The sequence below is a fragment of the Oryx dammah genome, unplaced genomic scaffold (genome assembly GCF_014754425.2).
Source record: "Oryx dammah isolate SB20612 unplaced genomic scaffold, SCBI_Odam_1.1 HiC_scaffold_12, whole genome shotgun sequence".
NCBI classification, from domain to species: Eukaryota; Metazoa; Chordata; class Mammalia; order Artiodactyla; family Bovidae; genus Oryx; species Oryx dammah.
The window spans coordinates 70651103-70673122 of NW_024070196.1; the positions used below are offsets into that span (position 1 = coordinate 70651103).

At 67.1% G+C, this 22020-nt stretch overlaps 2 protein-coding genes across 2 annotated transcripts in view; one reads left to right on the forward strand and one right to left on the reverse strand.

Annotated features, from left to right (window-relative positions):
• RSPH14 (radial spoke head 14 homolog) overlaps positions 1 to 22020 on the forward strand; it is a 46898-nt gene that overhangs the window by 5955 nt on the left and 18923 nt on the right. The window lies entirely within an intron of this gene.
• GNAZ (G protein subunit alpha z) lies at positions 4763 to 21640 on the reverse strand. Its single transcript, XM_040251204.1, has 2 exons — positions 20449 to 21640; positions 4763 to 6363 (listed from the first exon to the last, which is right to left on the reverse strand). Exons 1-2 carry the CDS (start codon positions 21169 to 21171, stop codon positions 6019 to 6021), a joined length of 1068 nt encoding a protein of 355 aa, XP_040107138.1. The 5' UTR covers positions 21172 to 21640; the 3' UTR covers positions 4763 to 6018.

Genomic DNA, 22020 nt, shown 5'->3' on the forward strand with positions numbered 1-22020 from the left:
CAAGTGAGCCTGCCACTTCTGGGCACGGCTGCTGCCCAGATCAAGACACGTGCCAAGGGTCTGCCCCCTGGAAGTCGCCGCCCCTCACCCGAAGGTCGACGGTTCAATTTGTCTCTAGTTTATTAGGCCGTAGGTTGATCTGTGCTTCTTTAAACTTTGCATGGGGCTTCCCTGGTGGCTTGGACAGGAAAGAATCTGCCTGCAGTGCAGGAGACCCGGGTTCGACCCCTGGGTCGGGAAGACCCTCTGGAGGAGGGCATGGCCACCCACGCCCGTGTTCTGGCCTGAGCCGGTGGACACAGTCTTGATATTTTGCCTCTGGCTTCTCTGTCGCTACTGTGTGGCCGTGTATGGCTGGTTCTTGCCAATTTGCGGTGCAGTGTGGTACGCACACTCTATGAGGAGACTACAGTTTATTTATCCCTTCTGTTGCCCGCGTGGGTTTTCGTTGAGAATGTGTGAATTGTTTCTGGTGTGTGGCAGCCGAGAATACAGCGGCCGCTAATAGTCTAAGCTGTCTTTCGCCGGACACGCATATGCGTTTCTTTTGGGATCCGCCTTGCAGAGAACTGCTGAGCACAGACAACTGTACGTCCAGCTTTAGAAGATCCTAGGAATGATTTCCTAGAAGAGCTTCGCCAATATGCACCCCCACCAGCCGTGCGAGGGAGCCCCGGGTGGCCCGTGCCGTGCCCACACGGGGTCTTCCGGCTGTGCTGGTGGGCGGGTGGTTGTGTCTCATTCCAGTTTGCACTTGTACCTCCCTGGCGAGGTGTAAACACCCTCTTCTGAGAAGCACCGGAGCGCGTTTTTAAGGACGGAAGACCCCAGCCCCTGGGTCACCATCCCTCCAGCTGACCACTTCTGCTAATCCGATGAGTCCAGGCCCACCACCACCTGCTGACTGACCGCGACTAGAGGGTGGGGATTTGTGTCAGGGTGACACTCGTCCCGTCGAGGGGCTCGTTCTGAGAGGCAGGAGGCCAGGCCTTGGAGGGAGGGACTTCAGCCTGACCCAGGCCTTAAGATGTCAGGCACGAGGAGTCGGACGGGCCGGGTCCGTCTGCTCTCCCCTGGAGCCCCGCGCACCCTGGGACAGGCTGTCTCCTCATCGGGAAGGGAGGCTGACGGGACTGTCCCCACCTCGGACTGAGGACCGAGCGGGGTGCTCCCTGAACTCGGGCTCAGAGACAAACTGCCAAGGGAACCAGTCAGTACGGAGGGGCCAGCTGAACGGAGCAGAGCCCCGGGGCTGCGACTGCGGCGGCCTGCCACGGGGACCAGGCCCTCCCGCAGCTCGGCTGGAGGGCACAACGCCAGGGGGTCTTTTTAAAAAGTCTGCTCTGGGACGACCCTGGGGGTCCAGTGGTTAAGGACCTGCCGTGCAATGCGGGGGGGACTTTTGTTTCCATTCCTGGTCGGGGAGTTAAGATCCCACGTGCCGTGGAGCAGCAAAGCCCACACATGTGACTAGATTCTGTATGCCACAACTACCACCCAACACAGCGGAATAAACACACAAATCAAAGACCCCCCTGCCCCCGACCCCGGCCCACGTCTTCCTGAAACACCCCTTGCCTAGCTTCTCCTGGGCGACCATGCTCGAGGGCTTCTGGGAGATCGGGGCGTCTCCAGGCGGAACCAGTGCTGGGGCTGAGCTTCACCTTTGCTCACCGTGCCGGGGCACCCCTACTCAGGGTGTGGCGACAGGGCGCTTGCCGTTCTCACCCAGGACTCGTAAAGTTACTGTGACCTCTGTGAGCATTTGGGGGAACAGAGAGGCAATAATGAGGACCATCAGGAACCACCACCAGCTTTGCTGAATCTTAACATTCTTCCACCCTTCCCATTTGCTTGAGATTTCTGCTGAAAAAAGCACAGTTCCCTGTGAACCGCACCGTCCCCCACCCAGCATACTCCCTGCTGCCCTCCCTGGAGCCGAGAGTGGGTGGCTACACCCACAACACACGTCTCTGCATATTACCACAGGCGTAATTATATACACTGAGCTTCCCTCGTGGCTCAGCTGGTAAAGAATCTGCCCGCAGTGCGGGAGACCTGGGTTCAATCCCTGGGTTGGGGAAGGAAATGGCTACCCACTCCAGCATTCTGGCCTGGAGAAGTCCATGAACCGTACATGGGTCGCAAAGAGTCGGACACGACTGAGCGACTTTCACTATCATGAATTATATACAGATCTTGCCTCACCTGTTTTAAAAGCTGTATATAGTGGACCTGGTTGTGCGTGTCTGCCTGGTACTTTAAACACCGAATGCCGTGACTAGGGATGTATCGACGTGTGTCACGGGCTCTGTTTCCTGAGTGCAACCTCCGCCTGCCCACCCCATGTTGGAACCTACAGGTATACTCAGTAAACTCGCCCCAGCCTGGCTGACCTTGTGTGTGCTGGTGTCCCCTGGGGATGGGGTCGTGGGGCGGCAGATGCAATCGCTTCTCAGCCCCTTCATTGCAGGGTGCTGGCTGCATAGCCTTAGCCGTCGCTGACTGTGGCTCTGCAGAGGTCCCCAGGCTGGCAGAGGGGGTCTTCTCTCCAGCCAGAGCCTCTTGGGAGCCCGAGTCCATTCTGCCGAGTTGTTTGCTCCGCGTCTCATCATCGATTGGAGGGAGTGTTTCATTTCTCCCAGATTCTACCCTTAGCTGGTCACACACAATGCAAGCACCATGTTCCAGGCGGTCTGATAGCTTTCCACTGTTTGTTCATTTGAATAAACAGTTACTTTGTATTTAATAAAAGGGCGGTTTTTCATGTGAATGGTGGTGAGCTTCCCTCAGTCTCCTCCTTTGTGGCTTTTGCTGGGGCGGGGGGGGGGGGGGCCGCCGTTTAAGACTTTGCTGCTCAGAGCTCATGGAGGCATCCTCACATTTTCCTCCAAAAGTTGAAAGAGTTTTGCTTTTCACACTCAGCTCGAGAAGGGACCCAGGGTGGATTTCTGTTTGCTCTGAAGCCAAAAGGCCCTTACCAGCCCAACACTGTCTTCCCACCTTCAATAGGGGCTAGGCTCACCCAGGGAGCAGGGAGGCCAGAGTTTCACTCTTTATCTCAGGATTTCCTGGGTGCTCTCATCCTCTGTGACCCGCCCAAGGGAGGCCGGGGACACTCTGGGAGGGGTGGGCAGGCGGTGGGCAGCCTGGAGGGAGGGGGCGGAGGGGCAGGGCGCGTGGCGGGCGCCCCGGGCGGACCTCTGGGGGCCCTGAGCGCCGGCCTGGGGGGCCGTGTCCCGGGCGTGCTCTCGCCGGGGCCAGTGTTGGGGGGTTGAGTGGGCGGGGGCAGCTGTTTCTGGCACCCCCTCCCCGCGATGGCCGGCAGGGGGCGCCGCAGGACCGGCCACCAACGCGCGCGGCGGCTCCGCTTCGCGGGGCCCGAGTGACCGGCCGGCCGCCCTCCTCGTGCGGACACAGCCCCGGAAGCGCTCCCGCCTCCCGGGCGCTCTCCCGACGGGGGTCCCGAGCGCGGGGCGCGGCGGCGGGGCCGGGCCTTCCTGGAGTCCCTCCTTGGGGCCAGACAGCGCTGGGGGGCTGCGTCCAGGGGAGCGCGGGGTGGGGTGCGCGGGCGTCCTCAGCCGGACAGCCCGGGGGCAGCGCACGCCCCCGCCCCCCGGGCTCAGCCGCGGCCGCAGAGGCGCGGGGGCCCCTCTCCCCGCTCAGGGCCGCCCTGCTGCAGCTCCAGCCGCCTGTCCCGCCCCGGCACTGCTAAGCGTGGGCCTCTCTGCACCGCGGCTCAGCCCGTGCCTGCCCGGAGGAGGCGGCTGCATCCTCGCCAACGCCCCAGCCCTGCCTGCCCGGCAGAGGGGACTCCGGAGCCCCGGCGGTGGGTCTTGGGCCCCCTCAGCAGAGGGATCAGCTGGTCAGAGGAGGAACTGAGCAAGTAAAAGGCGGAGAGGTGGGGGGCCGGGGGGCTGTCGCAGGGAATCCTCTCGCCTCCTTGAACGCATCAGGGCAGAAGGCAGACGCCATTTCCCTCCAGTTGTGTGCTTTTAGTTAAAGACGCTCACAGTGAGGCTACGGCTCTTATCCCAGCTGGCACGAAAGCACAGAATAAGCCTCGAACAGCTTAACTCGCAGGTTCTTCTCATACAAAAGCCCTCCCCCAGGGGGCCTGCCCACACTGTGTCTGCGCCCCTCCCTCGGGGCGTCGGCTGGGTCCTGGGTTTGAGATGGCGCCCTGGGGTGGCTCTGTGCATCCCCATCCCCGGGCCCCTGCCACAGCCGTTCGGGGGCAGAGCTGAGCAAAGACCCAGGCCTTGGGAGGCACTGGCCCCCAGCCCCCTCTCTGCCCCTGCTGGAGAGGATGGCTCCGCTGCCCCCACCCCCGACCTTGGGCACGTTCCGTCCTCTTGTCAAATGGGTCGCCACTGACACCCCCGAGGACCCCGCGCAATGAGGATGACCTTCCCTGAGGAGCGTCTCCCACCCCGCCGAGGCAGCTGGTGCTGGGCTGGGGACCCTGCTCCGCACCGCCAGCCTGCCCTGCAGGGATGACTCTGACCCTGGACGTGGTGTCTTCAGGGCAGAGGGGGTCCAGGTGACTGAGCAGCTTGGGCTGGAGCCCCCATTGTACCCAGCTGCAGCCCCTCGGGACACGCAGGCGGGCGGGCCTCCGTCTCTGTTGGGCTTGTTGGTTCTTGACGTTCATCTCCAGATGGTTCTTCTAAAGGCGTGCAGGGAGCGGGCAGAGGGACCTGGGCACGGCCACCGTCCCCCCCGACCCCGCGCCGCACACAGAGGACTCGGGGACGAGGCCTGGCTCATTCAGGTTATTTTATTTTCATAAAGGAGACAATCTCAGACTTTCGCGCCATCCCCCGGCTCCTCGTGCCCCGACAGTCCTCGGCTGCGACTCTGGGCACTGACCTCGGGCTCAGGGTCCCGGATGAGGGACCAGAGGGGGTCCGCCCAGCGAGGGCTCTGTGGGCAGCCCTCGGCCGGGGCCATCCACGTGGCGGGGGGTGGCCCCGCGGGCAGGCAGGGCCCCCCTCAGGCGGCCCAGCCTTCACAGGAGGCCGGCTGCCCCTCGGGCCTCCCACCCCTTCACATGCGGAGAAGCCACAGGTCGTTTCCCGTTTTAAACACCGAGTCGTCGAGCTACCGCTCATCCGCTCCCGCGGTGAAGGGCCTTCTGTGAACACGGCGCATTTATTTTCTGAAAGAAAAACGAAGCGGAGGCCACACCAGGCACGAGGGGCGCGGGCGTATGTCCAACGCGGCCCCGAGGCCACCGCCGGGCAGACGGACAGATGCGTCCGGCGACAACTCTGACACTCAGCAAGCCAAGACACGAGAAGGGCCACCCGGGGGGGGGGGAGAAAAAATAGGTTTTGAAAATCTGCATTTAAAAAAGAATACTCAACTGCATTGGAAATTTTCTGTTATCTCTGCTAAACACCACGAAATTTGCCCCCCCCCAAAAAAAAACAAAGGATATCAGAGGAGAAAAACCAGGGTTCGGTTTTATAAAACGTTCGACTCGTAGGAGAAAAGCGGGAACCCAGCGGGCCGTGCCACGCGGGTCACCGTGTGGCTTTGCTGCGTGTCCCCCAAGCGTGTTTAAAAGGGCGGTGAGTGGCTGGAGGGCTAGTCACTGCTGTGGCCGGCCTGGTGCCCAGTGCCCGTGTGTGCCGGTAGGGGCGGCACGGCCCCGGCTCTGGGTTTTCTCCCGGGGAGTCGGCCGCCCAGCCCTGTGGTCCCCCCGCGCGGAGCAGGGCCGCGTCGGGAAGGCAGAGTGATGTGGCAGGAGGGTCTGGGGGTTGGGGGCCGGACTTGCAACAGCTCCTCAAGCCTTCACGGGACCTCGGCCGGGCGGGGAGCCTGCCCGTCTGCAGAGAGTGTGTGTGTGTGTGTGCGTGTGTGTGTGTGCACGCGCGCAAGTGTGTCTACCTACCTAGCAACCTATCCGTCTACGGTCGTGTTTGCAGAGACGAGGGGGCTGAGGGGGCGGGCTGGGGACGCGCTCCGGCCCCGCCCCCATCTTCTGCCCCCGGGCTGGGCCCCGCCGGCCCCTCAGCAGAGGCCGATGTACTTGAGGTTGTTCTGGATGATGACGTCGGTCACGGCGTCGAACACGAACTGGATGTTGCTGGTGTCCGTGGCGCAGGTGAAGTGCGAGTAGATCTCCTTCGTCTCCTTGTTGCGGTTCAGGTCCTCGAACTGCCGCTGGATGTAGACGGCGGCCTCCTCGTAGGTGTTCTGGCCGCTGTACTCGGGGAAGCACACGGTCAGCGGGATGCGGCGGATCTTCTGCGCCAGCAGGTCCTTCTTGTTCAGGAAGAGGATGAGGGACGTGCTGACGAACCAGTTGTTGTTGCAGATGGAGTCGAAGAGGCGCAGGCTCTCGGCCATCCGGCTCTGGGGGGAGGGGCGGGGGGCGGTCAGCACAGCCGGGGCCCAGCAGGCCCCACGCCCCGCACCGCCCGCCAGGGGTCACTGACCCCGCGCGCCTTCAGGGCTGCCGGCCAGGGATCGCCCCCCGCCCGCCACAGGCCAGTTCGTGCCTCCCACAGAAGAACGTCCTCGCCGCACCCCCCCACTCCCGGGTGTGGTCAGCCCCGCCTGCTGGGGGTGGGCCGGTTGGGAGCCTCCATCCCGCCAGGCGTCAGGCCGCACGAAGTCTGCAACGTGCGGGAGACCTCTGTTCCTAAAAGGCGCCAGGGCGGAGCTGGGCCAGCCCAGCCCCTGGTGGCTGAGTGCTCACCTGGTCCCCCCCGCCACAGGAGCCCTCCGCCACCCCCGAGGAGGTGAGGACGGCCCCCCGGAGCCCCCACGACCGCAGTGTGGCCCAGGGGGCCCCTTCCAGCTCCCCAAGAGAACCAAGGATATGCGTGCAGCCTGCGGGCTCTGGAGGAGCCCAGGGCCCTCACAGCCCCCCTCCCCGACCCCCATGACTGATCTCCTTGCTCCTAAAGGGACGCCTGCGGGTGGCGAGCTGCCCTATGTTTTAAGATGCACAAGATGAGTGTCCCAAGGGCTGGGCCGGTCTAGAGCTGAGCTGTTAGGTGAAGGACTGTTCTGAGCATGCGCAATGAACAGGGACGCTCTGCTGACCGCCCTCGACCTTATCCCCATTCTGCGGATGAAGAAACCGAGGCCGGGAGGGGCCAGAAATGTTCTCCAAGGCCCCCGGGCTCGCTGACCCTCCGGGGCAGCTGTGCAGAGCTGCTGGCCCCAGGGTGGGGGTGCCCGGGGACACCCTCATCTCCCTCATCTCCCAGAGGCCTGGCCCTCTCAGACGTACAGGGTCTGACGGTATCAGGGTTGACAAGGCACCCCTCCCCGCCACCCCCTCACCACGGAGACATAGACTCCAGGCCCTGCGCTCCACCTGGGAGGCTGGTCTCCCAAACCCTTCCTGTGCTTTCGTTAGAAACAGCCTGGTCTCAGGTCTTGGGGAGGGTGTGTGTTGGGTGGTAATCGTGTGTGTGTGTGTGTTGGGGGGTGATCGTGTGTTTGGGGGGTGATCGTGTGTGTGTGTGTTGGGGGGGTGATCCTTCCCAGACAGAAGCAGGATGCCAGCCCCCAGCATGTCTGAGAGCAGGATAGAGTCCCCCTCGCCGTAGCTGGTGGTCTAGGAACACTGCCTGCCACTGGGTGGCAATGAACGCTAATGGATTCCTGGAAGCCGCGTGGAAAGGCCCAGTGGTGGAGCTGTCTGTCATTTCGTGGGAATGATGTCTTAATCAGGGTACTCCCGACCCCAGATCTCACACGTACAATAAACAACAGATGCGGCCAGGAGCACGTATTCACCAATCACCGAGCACACACTTGCCGAGCAGGTCTCTGGTTGCGGGCGGGTGCCGGAGCCCAGAGACTGGAGGCCGAGCGGCCGGGAGGCCCTGTGTGTGGCGGGGCTCCAGGGTGGCTGGGCCAGCGCAGGGCGGGGGCAGCAGCTGTTGGGATATCCAGGCATCTGGGCCCTCCTGGGTCACCGGGGTTGGGGGAGACAGGCGGCTCCTGCGTCCAGCTCGCCTGCTGAGGGGTCACTTGGGGCTCTGCTGGTCCCCCCTGCAGTGGTGGGGGGTGGGACCCCGTTGGCACGAGTGTAGTCTGACCAGCGCCTGGGCAGGAGGGAACGGGGACCCGCCCACCCCCACAGGGAGGGTACCTCCCTGGTCAGCTCGCGGGGTCTCTGGCCTCTGGGGGGGAGGCAGGGAGAACATGGAGGGCCAGGGTGTGCGGGCCACTGGCCACCTGTCCGTGGGGGCCCCCAGCACCTCCTCCCACCCTGACAGCCCTCCAGGGGCCCCGGAAAGCCTGGCCCGTCAGCATCCCTGCACCCTCTGCCGCTCAAGCTGGCTCCCCTCGCACCTCCCCGGCCTCCCCAGGCAGCCAGCACCCCACTCTGCCAGCCTCCAGCTGTGTGTCAGGCCCGCTGCCCCCCAGCAAAGGGGGCTCTGTCGGCCAGCCTCCTCCAGAGGTTGGGGGCAGAACGGGACCCCCATGGGAAGCTGAGAGGCCCCGCGCTGGGCACCAGGGCCCGCAGCAGCCGTCAGGTGCTGACTTGGAGACGCAAGGCCAGACGTCCTGGGGCGTGGGCCCCTGGTGGCCAGGACGGGGTGGCAGGGTGCGGCCCGGCGCTCTCTCGGCTCCTTGGAGCCCAGCACGAGGTCCTGGCCCAGGAGGGCCCTGGTCTGCTTGCTGCAGGACCAGCCTGGGGTGTTTGTTCTCGGGAGCCGTGAACCCGGCTTTTCGGGCGGGGAGGCTGGGCTGCAGGCGTGAATGAGCTCCAGTCACCACAGTGCCAGGCTCCGAGGGCGCCGAGGGCGCCGAGGGCGGGGGCCGCCAGCGGGGATGCCTGGCGGCACCTGGCGCAGTGGGCCGAGCGGGGGGGGGTCCATCGGGGCTGGACGGTGAGGCGGCACCGGCGGGCCCCGGGCTGTGAGGGCGCTGCTGCCTGCAGGCCCGACGTGGGGGACCATGCTCAGCGGGGCACTGACTGCCCCCTCCCCCACGGCCTGCAAGGCAGCTGAGGCCCAGACAGCCCTGTGCCCCGGGTGGGAGGAGCCCCCGGGCCCTCCCTGGTCCACCCTGAGCCCTGCTGCACGGGTCTCCTCCGCTGAGGACAGGGCGAGTGGACCCCGGCCTCACACCCCGTCTGTCCCGAGGTGCTGGCAGGGGCGCTGGCTGGGGGGGGGACCCGTGTCAGCTGCACCTGCAGCTGTGGAGACAGGCTTGTCACCCAAGTCGGGGGCTGCAGCCTGTGGCTGAGAGTGGGCTGTGTCGTCTCCATGCAAAGCTGCAGAAAAGTCTAGCACAGCCTGGGGGTGCTGGGGGCCCTGCTGGGAGGCTGCGGGTTGGCGGGGGGGGGCAGGCAGAGGCTGCACCTGGGGCGCCCCTGGCCCTGGGCTCCACAGGAAAGGGACCGGGCCCGGATCGCAGGCTGCGTGGCAGTTTGAAGCCCTGGGTTGCCCCCGACCCATCCCCCTCCACCCCGCATCCACTAAAGGTCCTCAGCCTCCGCCGTGAGTTTCCCTTTGGGCTCCAGCTTGTCGAGAGTCAGGGGCGGGGTGTGCTTGGAGCTGCAGGGCCCGGCTTGTGGCTACAGCCCTCAGGCTGAGGGGCGCAGGCGGGAGGGCCCCCTGGGGACAGGGAGGAGGCGGCCAGAAGCAGAGGCTGGAGGCCTGGGATGGCAACTTAGACTTCTGGTCCCAGGGATCGCGCACCCCCCGTGGACAAGTCCACAAGCCTGGCTCACCCCGGCCAGTGTACAGTCACCACCGCCCTGTGCAGACGAGGGGCGGGGCAGGCATGGTCCCGGCTGGCCTGCCCACAGGGGGCCTGGGAACGCCCATGGCCCCTCGGGCCCTTCCCACCGCCAAGTCTGTGCCACCAGAGCAGCTGAGCGCAGTCCTGCCGTTTCCACGGCAACTGGGGAGGCAGCCTCCACCCTCAGCTTTGCACAGCGGCGCAGACCCAGACCCTCAGGCTAGGCCAGGCGGCCCTCTGGGAGGGCCACGGAAGGCCGGGGCTGGCTGGCGGCCGGGCGACACTATCCATCACCATCTACTTGCTGGCAGCAGGGGAGGGCACCTGGGGGTTCAGGAGACCTCGTGGTGCCCCCGGGCACGGGGCAGGGAAGGGGGCGGTCCTTCCGGGGACCTGCTGCTGGTGGGCGGGGCATGGGGTGGTTACCACAGGCGCCCTGTGGCCATGTTGGCCTCGACGGCCGCCGCGCAGGCTGGGCCTCGCTCCTCTCCATGGCCCCGTTTACACCACATGGGGGCTGGGCTGAAGGCCCCTCTGCGCCAGAGAGCGCCTCTGACAGCCGGAGCCACCTGCAGTCCCCGCCGGCCCACACCCTAAACCCTGCTCCCAGCGCCTGCGGACAAAGCTGGACAACTGGGTCACGCCCCGGCCGATCGAGTCAGTGCTTCCCACGTGATCCTCCCGCAGGGCTGGGCGCCGGCTGCCCCGGGCCCAGGACTGGGTGGGCGAGGCTGATGGGCGCCGGAGCCCCGCGGTGTCTGGGGCTGGTCTGCGGGGGCGGCTGCAAGCCACGGTCGGCGCGGGGGCAGCGGGGTGAGCAAGCCGCCCGCCGCGTCTCCTTCTGCCCGGATCCGCGAGCCCTCGGGGCTGCCCTGGCCCTTGACCCCTTGGGCCCCCAGGGCCGAGACAGCGCGCGGTCCTGCCCTGGGTCGGTGCTATGGCCCCAGGACCCGACTCCACGACTCCGTGTGCCCTCGGCCGGGGCCCTGACCCTCCCCCAGCGTCTGCCACCCCCCACAGACAGGCAGCCCGGTCCGGGTCAGGGGTCAGAGTGGGGGTCAGTGAGCAGCACTGGCATCAGCACTCGGGGGTGGGGGGTGTGCTCACCCTCACCCACCGGGTACTCACAGCCCTTGGACCCCCACCCCCAGGGACCAGAAGGGGGCTCCGAAAAGGGCCCAGCCTGCCCCCACCCCAGGGGGTGGCTCCCTGCATCCTGGGTGGGCAGGGGTGGGCGGGGCGGGGGTGCTGGGCCCCATAGGCCTGGGGCCATCGACAGATGGGGCTTCGCGGGGGGCTGGGGGATGTTGTGTTCTGGAGGCCTGTCTCCTGCCCACTCTCCAGGAACAATTGTGAGGCTCATGGTAACCGCGTGGCCAAGCCAGCCCCTTCAAACAGCAGGGCTGTTTAAACAAGATAACAGGCTGAGGGAAAGCTGTGCTCAGGCTCTGATGGCCTGAAAGCCACCCTGAACGGGCCAGGAGCAGCTCGCCGGGCGCCCCTGCCGCCCCGCCCAGCGCCCCTCCCCAGGAGCAGGTCCCAGATCCCCCCATGGGGAGGCTCGGCGAGCTGGGATGAGCCATCTGCATCGGGGGCCTTAGAGGTCTGCATGAAGGCGCCCTCAGCCTCCCAGGGAGCCCGGCCCCTGGACAGGAAGGACCACAGCCTGGGTCCCACTGGGGTGCCTCAGGACAAGCGTGCTCAACCCTCATGGCCACAGCCACGCTGGCCTGGGGGCGCCCCGCGTCCTCGGGGGCTAGGCGGGGACAGCCCGCAGCCACACGGGCAGGCTGCCACCCCGCTCTCAGGACCAACGCGGGGGCCCTGCCCACCCGTGCAGCAGGAGTCGCGTGAGCGGCCGGACACACACATCAGGGGCCCGCTCTCACGGAACCTTGAAGACCGACGGGGTCTCAGAGCCAGAGATGGCGGCTCCCGAGCCCACGGGTGGCCGCAGGGCCCGGGCAGGGGCACAGGACAGCGGGCGGCCCGTAACTTCAGTAGCGCGGGCGGGGAACGTTAGGGTCAACCCCCAGAGTCCCAAGGCCCCGCGTGGAGCACTCGCCCTGACGGGCACGGAGCCCCCGTACGCTGCTCCCCGCCCCACCGGGAGTCGGGCCCTAGCCTTGACGAGGCCCGGGCTCTGGGTCCCACCTGCTGTCACTTCATCCCCCGCCCCCCCGCCAGCCCCCAACGCCCTCACCCTTGCCCTGCAGGGAGCACGCCTCCTTCAAAGGCCCCGTCCTTCTTGGCTTTGGCTGAAATGAGACCTGCCTGCTGCTTGTTTTCGTCTTAAACTTTGCAGGCTTGATCCACATGCCCCCTCACCCCCCGAGCGTCCGGCACTGATGAGAAATTAGCCAACGGCGGGACGCAGGTGTGGGCGGGCCTGGCCCACGTGCAGACCATTGCCGCCACCGCGGGAGGGCCGGCGGGGGGCCGGCAGCCGGCCTGGGACTGAAAGGGGGGCCCCAGGGGCCCAGCCCTCTTGCCTGACGCGGCCCAGCAGATGGGACTCCTGCAGCCCTGGGCCGCTCCTCCCCGAGCGAAGGCAGTGGGTGGGGTGGCATCCCAGTGGGGAACCTCTGCCCCAGGCCGACAAGACGGTTTCAGAAGTGTTCACCCTTAGCAGGTACCTGGGTCATGACTGCCCAGCGCTGGCTTCTCCATCAGCTGGGGTGCGGGGTGGGGCTGGGCCAGGGCCAGACAGAGCCTCTCCTGGGAAGGACACCCACGTGTGGCCAAGGGCCTCACAAGGACCCTGGGCCATGGCAGGCGGGGCCTGGGACCACTGATCTGGCCGGGGCGGCGGCCGGTGCTCTGCCCAGGATGCTGGCACCGTGGCTGACCCCAGCCCCCGCCCCTCAAGGTGCTCCAAGCCCCACAGCCCCATGCCCAGGGGAGGCGAGGGGGTGAGGAAGCCGGGCGGGGCCCCGTGTCTGGTTTCCAAGCCACAGTCCCCCCGAGACAGACAAGACGTGCCCTTCAGATGTCACCGTCTCCCTGGTGGGTCCCTGAAACCTGCCCTCTCCAGCTGGGACACCCTGGATCACTCCCTGGGCTGAGTCAGCAAACAGTACTGTGGCAGGAAGCATCTGGGCCGTGGGGTCACAGTGGCTGTGCCTGGGGCCGGGCTGGAATCACCTGCGGGGGCCCCGCCCAGGCCCTCCACAGCCCTTGAGGACGGTCCATTTTCCCGCCCCCACGGGCTCCCGGCTGTCCAGCAGAGTGCCCTGCCCTCCCTGGAGCCCCGCACCACCACAGCAGGGCTGGGAGGCCATGAGGGGAACGGGCCCTGTGCCGGGACCCCGGCCAGCCTGCTAGGTATGGGCGTCAGGGGAGCGCCCAGTGACAGCGTGGCCCAGCACCGCCTCCATCCCTGCCAGGGGTGGCCTCTGGCCTTGGCGAAGCCGCACCAAGGGGCACTTGCAGCCAGACCCTGGCAGGCCTGAGCCGGGCTGCGGGGGGCGGGGAAATGGCAGAATGGCCACCATCGGGCTCCGAGGCTCACCTCAGTTGTGCTGTGATGGCTGGTCTTGACCTTGGTGGGGGGCGTCGTGCTGCTTGGGGGCCCAGCCCACCTGTGCGTCCAGCTCTCTCGTGTGAGAGAGAGGAAAGGAGGCGGCCTGGGGTTCCCACAGCCTTCCTAGCCAGCACACCAGGCCAGGGGAAGGGGTCTACACTCCACTGCCCGGCGGGGTTCTCCGTCTGAGCGCCAGCCCCAGAGCCCCGGGCCCCGCGGGTGCCAGAGACGGGCACCGGGAATGGCAGACATCAAAACTGGGTCCTGTCCCCGAGTCACTGGCCTGTCGCCCAGCTTTGCGGGTGGGAAGGCGGGGCTGGACCCTCATGGCCGAGGCCTGCCCTCCTGCCTCCCGGGGTCTCATCCTCCAGCGGGTGAGCTGGAGGGGGCGGCTGCACAGGAAGCCCCGGCCGCCCGGTCGCCGTGCCAGTCTCCTCCAGCTGGCCACAGGAGGCCCCGGCCTCCTCGGTCAGGACTGCCGGCAGGGTCGCTGGAAGGCAGCAGAGGTGTGCAGGGCTGCAGCCTGGGCGAGCCTCAGAGGGAACCTCAGGGCAGGCCCCCGGGGCCCACTGAGCTCAGCTCCAGATCTGAGGACCCAAGCCCAGTGGGGAGCCAGGTGCGGGGAACAGGGCGGGGCGCCTGCTCCACGGGGTACTCCCTCTGTGTCGTTGGCTGTATTCAGACCTTAACCCAAACGCTGGGCTGTCAGAGCTGGTGGGGCCTCGGGGGCCGCCCCCCACGTTCTGTCAGCACCAAGGCCACCGCGGGGGCCCCCCGGAGGTCTCAGCCTGTCCTTGGTAAGCAGAGGAGCTGTCTTGCAGCTCTTGGGTCACAGAAACCCTTTGAAAGAATAATAACCTGCGTCTTAAGCCCCAGGGCCGCTCTGATGAGTGTGTGTGTATGTGTGTGAGTGTGTGTGTGTGTGTGTGTGTGTGTGTGGAGCCAGACAAACACGCTCAGGAAGTTAATTACCCCGCTGGCCTGGCAGCTGCGAGCTGGGAGGGTCCTCTGCCCTGAGGTCCCACTGAGCACAGATGTGCTGGGGGGACGTGGGCGGACAGAGCTAGGGCTACAGAGGCCTGGTTGTGACGGCCACCCCGGAGACGGGGGCGTGGGCTGGACTCCCCTGGGAGGCCCCCCAAACCCCTTGGTCCCGCCTCGAGGGGCTGCCCCCAGCGAGCTTGGCAAGGGGGAGCCCCGGCCAGCACCCCCAGCTTCGCTCCAGGCCCTGCCCCCGATGTCGGGCCCTTCTGCCCGCAGGCTGGTCTCTGGGGCAGGAGACCCCCCTGGCTGCTGCTTGGGTCTGCCTCCCTGCCAGGCCCCACAGAAGCCAGTCGCAGCCCCCAGAGGCTGCACCATGCGGTCCCCGCGTGACCTCAGGGGAGGAATGGGGGCTTGTCCTCAGGCCAGGGCGGGGGAGGACCCCGGGGCTGGCCACGAACACGCTGACGGACGCAGCAGCGCCCCCGGCTCCCGGGCGGCCCATCTGCACACAGCATAGATTTCCCTGCCCGCAGAACCACAGAGCGTGAACCACTCTGGCAAAAGGCCGTCCCCCAGCGGGGCAAACGCGAGCAGAAATGACGTGTGTGGCCGCAAGCCCAGAGCAGGGGGCCGCTGAGGGGTCGGGGGCGGCTGGCCCGGCTCTACGAGGAGCCGGTGGTGAGCACTGTTGTTCACTGAAGACTGAGCCTGCTGGGCAGGGACGTGGGGAAACCACTGCCTGGAGGAGGCGGGGGCCGTTTAACGTCCACGTGGCGGGGGGGTGGCCGTAGCACCTGCCGATGTCTGCGGCATCAGCGCTCTCACCTGGGTGATCTCAAGCTGCTAACGTGATGTCCACTGCCTCAGAGGACGGGGGTGCAGCGTAGAGGGGAGAGCCCTGCCTACAGAGCCTAAGACCTGGCAAGAGGCTGACCCCGACCCGCCTGTGAGGCGGAGGGCCCCAGCCTCAGGTCTGAGAACACGTGGACACCCCCCGGCAGAATCCACCAGGTCACGCGGTGAAGGCAGAGCGACCAGGGGCGGAGGGCGGGGGGTGAACCCCGGCTGCCCTGCTGTGTCCCGTGACGGCCTCGGGGGCGGGCGGGGGCCTCCAGGGTCGCGGCAAGAGGCAACACCACGGAGGGGCGAGTCCACAAGGACCCGAAATGAGGAGTGGGGCTGGAGGAAGGCCCTCCGAGCGGCAGGCATCCTTCCGTCCAGCCGACGGCCGGCGGAGGATGGACTCTGGCAGACGCTGAGCACCAAGGGAGCAGGAGGCAGGGGCTCTGGAGCACCCTGTGTGGCGGGGCGGGCCCCGTCCGGGGCTGAAATGTCAGCGGGCACCCGCCCACCGAGGGCTGCCTGCAGGCACTGGGGCGGCTGACCTGCCAGGGGAGGGTCGCCGCGGGTGCTGCCTCTCCACTCACCCTCCCCCACCCCCAAGTGAAGCCCAGGGCCCGCGAGGGGAGGACCAGATGCCCCTCGCCACCAAGGGGGGCCGGGATGAGGGCTGGGTGGAGGAGCAGGAGCGCCAGGCGGTGCCAGGGCCAGAGGCGCCCGGGCAGAGGCGGCCAGTGCCCACGAGCCCTGGCAGCAGCTCCCGGCAGCGAGCGCGCGACTGGCCCTGCGGGCTCCTTTGGGAGGGGTGACGGGCCACAGAGAAGGCCAGGCCGAGCACACCAGGGACACCTGCGGGGAGGGACAGTGTGGCCAGCTGAGCCTGGGGTGGGAGGCGCCGTCACGGCTCCGCCAGGGACTCAGGGGGTCCTGCTTCCGAGGTCGGTGCTGCTGGGGCGGTGCCAACCCCAATGGCCCCTCAAGCCCCCCAGGCCCACTTGCTGTCCGCACCCTGGCTCCCAGCCCTGGGCCCACGATGGTGACCTGAGCCTCGGGCTCCCCGTCTGCAGAGCTGGCTGGATAAGGGCCCTGGAGGCTGCGTCCAGCCCCTCCCAGTCTAAGCTGGGTCTTGCCCACGCTGTGCCCCCACTTCTGGCCACGTCTGTCAGACAAACACCTCCTGCTCTGCCACCAGCAGATGCTGGCTGCTGGGCCACACTCCTGGCGGCACTGCTTTGCAACGACAATCTTACAGCAGTGAAACGTGCGCCCTTTCGGGGCTGAATGACAACACGTGGTGTGCAGGTGGTGGGCCACAGGACCTGCAAGGCAGCCTGGAGCGGCCCCCCCAGAGGCACCTGCAGGGGCTCCCTCTCAGCTGTGCCCTGGAAGCCAGGGCCCCAGACATTGGCTCTTCCCGATCCTGGCCACGTCTATGGCACGCCACTGTGTGCTAGCCCCTGCCAACCATCTGCGGGTAGGGAGAGGCTCACCAGGACCAGGAGGGGCCGCTAAGGCACACACTGACCCCTAAGAAGCATGTCCCTGCGTCCCCTGCCCGAGACCCTCAACCCAGATGACACGGCTGACCAGCTACTGCTGGGTAGTGGTGGGGACACCAGGCCTCCCGCGAGGAGCCCTGTGAGAAAGTGGAGTCACCCCTGGGAGATGTGCCTGCCGGGTCCCGGAGGAGGGGCAGAGTCCCTAGGCAGCAAGAGGGTCTGCAGACATGACACTCAGTTGTGCCGGGGTGAGTGCCCCCACCTCAAACCCTGTAACCTGGATACTCGGGCTCACCATGGCATCTGGCCCCACCTGGGCCTCGTACCCACAGCAGGCACATGGTAGGTATGCAGCAGGCACACAGCAGGTATACAGTAGGCGCACAGCAGGCACACAGCAGAGATACAGCAGGTATACAGTAGGCACAAGGCAAGTACACAGCAGGTATACAGCAGGGATACAGTAGGCGCAAGGCAAGTACACAGCAGGTATACAGCAGGAATACAGTAGGCGCAAGGCAAGTACACAGCAGGTGCACAGCAGGTATACAGTAGGCGCAAGGCAAGTACACAGCAGGCACACAGCAGGCGCACAGCAGGCACACAGCAAGTATACAGCAGGCACACAGCAGGTATACAGCAGGCGCACAGCAGGTACACAGCAGGTATACAGCAGGCACACAGCAGGTATACAGCAGATGTATAGCAGGCACACAGCCAGCAAACAGCAGATATATAGCAAGCATACAGCAGGTACACAGCAGGTATACAGCAGGCACACAGCAGGTTCACAGCAGGCACACAGCAGGTTCACAGCAGGCACACAGCAAGTACACAGCAGGCATACAGCAGGCGCACAGCAGGCACACAGCAGGTATACAGCAGGCGCACAGCAGGCACACAGCAAGTATACAGCAGGCGCACAGCAGGCGCACAGCAGGAACACAGCAGGTATACAGCAGGCGCACAACAGGTACACAGCAGGTATACAGCAGGTGTATAGCAGGTGCACAGCAGGTATACAGCAGGTGTATAGCAGGTGCACAGCCAGCAAACAGCAGGCACACAGCAGGTATACAGCAGGCGCACAGCAGGTATACAGCAGGCGCACAGCAAGCCTGCTGACAGCCCACAGCATGGCGAGCCACTGAGGGTGCTCCCGTGAGAACCGACACCTCGTGGCCGCCTCGCCCATCCCTTCTGGGGGCCCCGCCGTGCAGAAGCCTGAAGCCCGTCAGCAGGCCCCTGGGGCGAGGCCGGAGCAGGCTGACAGCAGGGTGCTGGGACCCCGCCTGCGGGGCACTCATGGGGGCACCTGGGGGCTGTCTGGGCGGATGGGCACCCGCGGGGGCCATAGCTGAGCTCGTCGTTTCCACCCTGGCGGAGGCTGGCAGCCAGGCGGTGGGGGGTGGAGGGGGGCTCCACAGAGGGTGGGTGGGGTGGGGCGGCCTGGCTGGGCCGGTGGCCTCGGCCTCCGAGCTGTCCTCATGCCAAGACAGGGACCCGGGCACCAGCGCCGGCCCATGGCGCCCAGGGGTGACGTCTGGGCTGAGCTCCGGCAGCCCTGCACGGGGACGGGGCCCGGGCCGACTCAGGACCCGTGAAATCCTCCTGGGACAAGGGCTGCCCGGCACCATGCCCGAGGCTGCCATGGTCCATGGACACCCCGGAATCTGCCCCTGCCCAGGGGCTGCCCTGCACGCGCCTCGAGCCCAGCGGTCTTGACGTCACCCTTGGCAACACGCTGACGCAGAAGCCGGCAGGGGCGGGAGGGGGCCCTGGCTGGGGGGAGACAGGCTGCAGACGCTGAGTTGGGGGCAGGGGGAGCTCCGCGGGGCTGCGTCCGGAGCCTGGCACTGGGTCGTGGGCCCCTCTGGTTTCTCGGGGCCACCCGGCCTCCACCAGGGCCCTTGGAAAGGCAATGGTGGGGGCAGGGTGGGGGGGCAGCCCTGCACCACCCTGTCCCTGGCAGCCAGCCCCCCTTGTGCACTCACGGGCGGCATTGTCTCCGCCCGGCAGTGTTTGTTTTCCATCGAGATACTGCTGGTGGAGCATGAAAGGTCAGAACCACTTGGAATCCAGTGAATTTCCAGCCCTGCTTGAGTTTCTCATTGAGAATCTCCTTTTCTGGTGAACAGTCACCTCCCCAGGCCTGCCGAGCTCAGGCCGGGGCCAGGCTGGGAGTCTCTCGCTCCAGGAGACACCGTGACGACCCACGGGCCTCGGAGAAGCCACCTGTCCACCTGGCCATGCGCTGGGCTCAGCCAGGCAGCTGCTCGAACGCACGCAACAGGGCCCCGGTGTGCAGAGTGGCAGCGTGTGGGCGCCTGCCAGGCGGGCGTGATGCCCGGGCTGAGACCTGGTGGGCAGGGTAGGGGGCAGGGGGCAGGGTGGCCGAATGCCTCCGTGGAACACAGGACGCCCCGGGGCCTGGCCCCCCACGCCCCTCTTGACCCAGCACTCCTGCAGGCGCGAGCTCCGTGGCAGGATGTGCCGGCCAACAGCCTGGGCACCCAGCCCGGCACCCAGGGAATTCACCCCACCTGTCCTCCGGCCCTGGAGATGACAGAGGAGGTGGCCCAGAGATCCAGACCTCAGGGCCTCAGGGCCACCACCAGCCAGCCCCGGGGGAGCAGAACCAAGCCGGTGCCAGAGAGCCGGGGGGCGGAGCCCGGGTGGGCGCACACCCGTCTGGGCGGCCCCACGCCCTCAGCCGTGCTCAGCAAGGAGCCTGGCCTCGCCCTGCCGCTGCCCAGGACCACACGCCACACAGAAGCAGGGGTGGGCAGATGCGGGCACAGTGCTGGAGTGAGATGGGCTGGCCCCGGGGGCTGTGGGCTGGCCAGGCCCCTACGCCGGGATCGGAAACCTCTTCCTGCCTGACTCAGACGCTCTGCTGGGGGGGGCGGCCCAGCACACCCACCCCTGTGCAGCTGAGCGGCCTCCAGCACTGCGGCTCCTGGTGCCCGGGGCCGCTTGCCTAGCTGGGCCTGCGGGGCACTGCCCAGCCTCCTTGCCGGGGGCCTGCCTCCCAGCCTGCCCAGCAGCTCCCGTCAAGCCCCAGTGGCTTCAGCCCCAGGCCCAGCTGTCCCTCGGCAACCTCCTATACTTGCCCACAGCGCTCAAGGCTGAGCCCATAAGGCGGTCCTCAGCCTGGGCAGAGGGCCTGAAAGAATTCTCAGTCCGTCCCCGACCCCACGGACGAAGCCTCAGAGGAGCTCCTTCACCCTGCGGCTGACGGACGCTCAGGACTGGGTCAGGTCGTGGGGCCGAGGTTCCCGGGACCGAGCCCGGTGCTCATCTGGGGGGAACCGCCGCACGGGCCCACGACTGGCCGCCCGTCCCCCTTGGTCCTGCCAGCAGCCAGCCTCAGTCCCGCCTCCCGGGCCCCTCCCCACACACCTGCTGCCCCCCGACCTCACCTGCAAAGAAGCCTCTCGGGGGTGCCAGCCCCCTTCCTCCCTGTCCTGGGAGGTCCACGGGCTCTGAGGTCGGGGGCGGGGGGCAGGCTCCAGCTGGCCCTCTGCGCCCGAGCGCAGCAGGCACGGGGTGTGGCCTGAGCGCAGCACCAAGGTGCAGGGCCCCTGGGCACTGGGCCCCGCTAGCACCCTGAGGGCACCGTGGCCCAGGGCAGTCTCCCTGTCCGGGGCTGCGGGCATAATGGTTACTTGGTCAGAGTGGGCCGGGGGTCCTGGACTGGAGTGGCCGCCGAGAGCCGCGCTCTGGGCGGAGGTCCTGGCGGCAGGCGCGACCCTGCGGTCCTCGTGGGGCCGATGGCCGCCGGCTCCCCTTGAAAGGCGGCGGCGGCTCCCACCTCGCCCCAGGGGCCTCCCGTTCCCGGGGCCGGCGCACACAGCGGCGGAGGAGCCGCGGCGCACTCACCGTCTGGTTGTCCTCGTAGAGCTTCAGGTCGTAGCCGCTGAGCTCCACGCAGAAGATGATGGCGGTGACGCCCTCGAAGCAGTGGATCCACTTCTTGCGCTCCGACCGCTGGCCGCCCACGTCCACCATCTTGAAGGTGAGCTCCTTGAAGGTGAACTTGTTCTCCACGATGCCCGTGGTCATGTCCCGGGAGCGCAGGATGTCCTCCACGGTGGGCACGTAGTCGGGCGCGGCGATGCGCTCCAGGTCGTTCAGGTAGTACGCCGCGTTGTCCTCCAGGTGGTACTCGCTGGAGCGGCCGAAGCAGGCCTGCGCGCCGGGGTCGGCCCACAGCCGCCGCATGACGCCCAGCAGCTCGGGCGTGATCTCGCCCTTGCTCTCGGCCGGGCCCGTGAGCGCGAACAGCTGCACGGCGTCGTAGGCGCGGTCGGGGTTGTGGAAGTCGATCTTGAGCGCGGCCAGGGCGCGCACGATGCGTGTGAGCGAGTCGATGGCGTTGTAGACGATGAGCGGCTTGTACTCGCGGCAGGCCTCCAGGTTGAAGCCGCCGCTGTGCAGGATCTTCATCTGCTTCACCACGGTGCTCTTTCCCGAGTTGCTGGTGCCCAGCAGCAGCAGCTTGATCTCGCGCCGCTGCCGCTGGCTCTCCGAGCGCAGGTGGCGGTCGATGCGCCGCGACCGCCGGGCCGCCTCTTTCTCCTCTGAGCTTTGCCGGCATCCCATGGTCCGGCCGGGCAGCACCGGGGGCCCACCAGCCGCGGGGTGGGGCGGAGCTCGGACGACAACAGTGCTGAGACGATGCTGAGACGGGAGGCGCAGGCCCGACGCACGCACGCACGCGCGCGCGCCCCGGCGGAGGGAGCCGGTGCCCGCGGTAGCGCTCAGCGCGCCTCGGGGGGCGAGGCCATGGCCCGCTGCGGCCCCTGCCCCGGCGCCCCCGTGCTAGTTGGCATGGCGCTCCCGCCGCAGCAGGCGGCCCAGCCCCTCCTCAGGGACACTCCGCCGCCCCCCAGGCCCGCGGGACCACCTCCGTCATTCCCTGTCCTCCGGATGGTGGGAGGCCGGCTCAGCTGCTGGTGGCTGGGGTGCGGCTCCCAGGTGCGTGACTGGAGGGCGGGTCCCCGGTAACGATGCTGACGTCCAGGGCTCTCCCTGCAGCCCCGGAGGCCTCGATCATCCGATCATCCGCCCTTCACCTGCCAACGAGAGAACAGCGTGAGCCTCCTCCCACACAGGCCAGCAGGGCGGGGAGCCCTGGACGGGCCTGGTGGGCGGGGATGAGGAATCAGAGCCCTTCCCTTCCGTGGAGCTCACCCCGCAGCCCGGGGCGAGGGGCGCACCTGGAGACGCCCCAGAGACGCCTCTGCTGAGGGCAGTGACTGGACGATGGGCCAGTCGGCGCAGCCCCAGCAAGGCTGGCCGTTTGGCTTAGAGCAGAGACCCCCAGATGATCCCCGCTGGGCATGCAGGGGCCGCACAGAGGGAGTGCTGAGGACAACGTGAACACTACGTCGGCAGCGAGCACACGCGTGAACCCCCAGTGAGCAAGGGCCTGTGAAGTCGCTCCGAGCA

What these genes read in the sequence shown, in the direction of transcription:
- GNAZ (XM_040251204.1), bottom strand. Translation starts at nt 21,171, where the DNA reads ATGGGATGCCGGCAAAGCTCAGAGGAGAAAGAGGCGGCCCGGCGGTCG. An exon ending in TCTACGAGGACAACCAGACG is followed by an intron (nt 6,364 to 20,448) that starts GTGAGTGCGCCG and finishes CCCTCCCCCCAG; the next exon opens with AGCCGGATGGCCGAGAGCCT.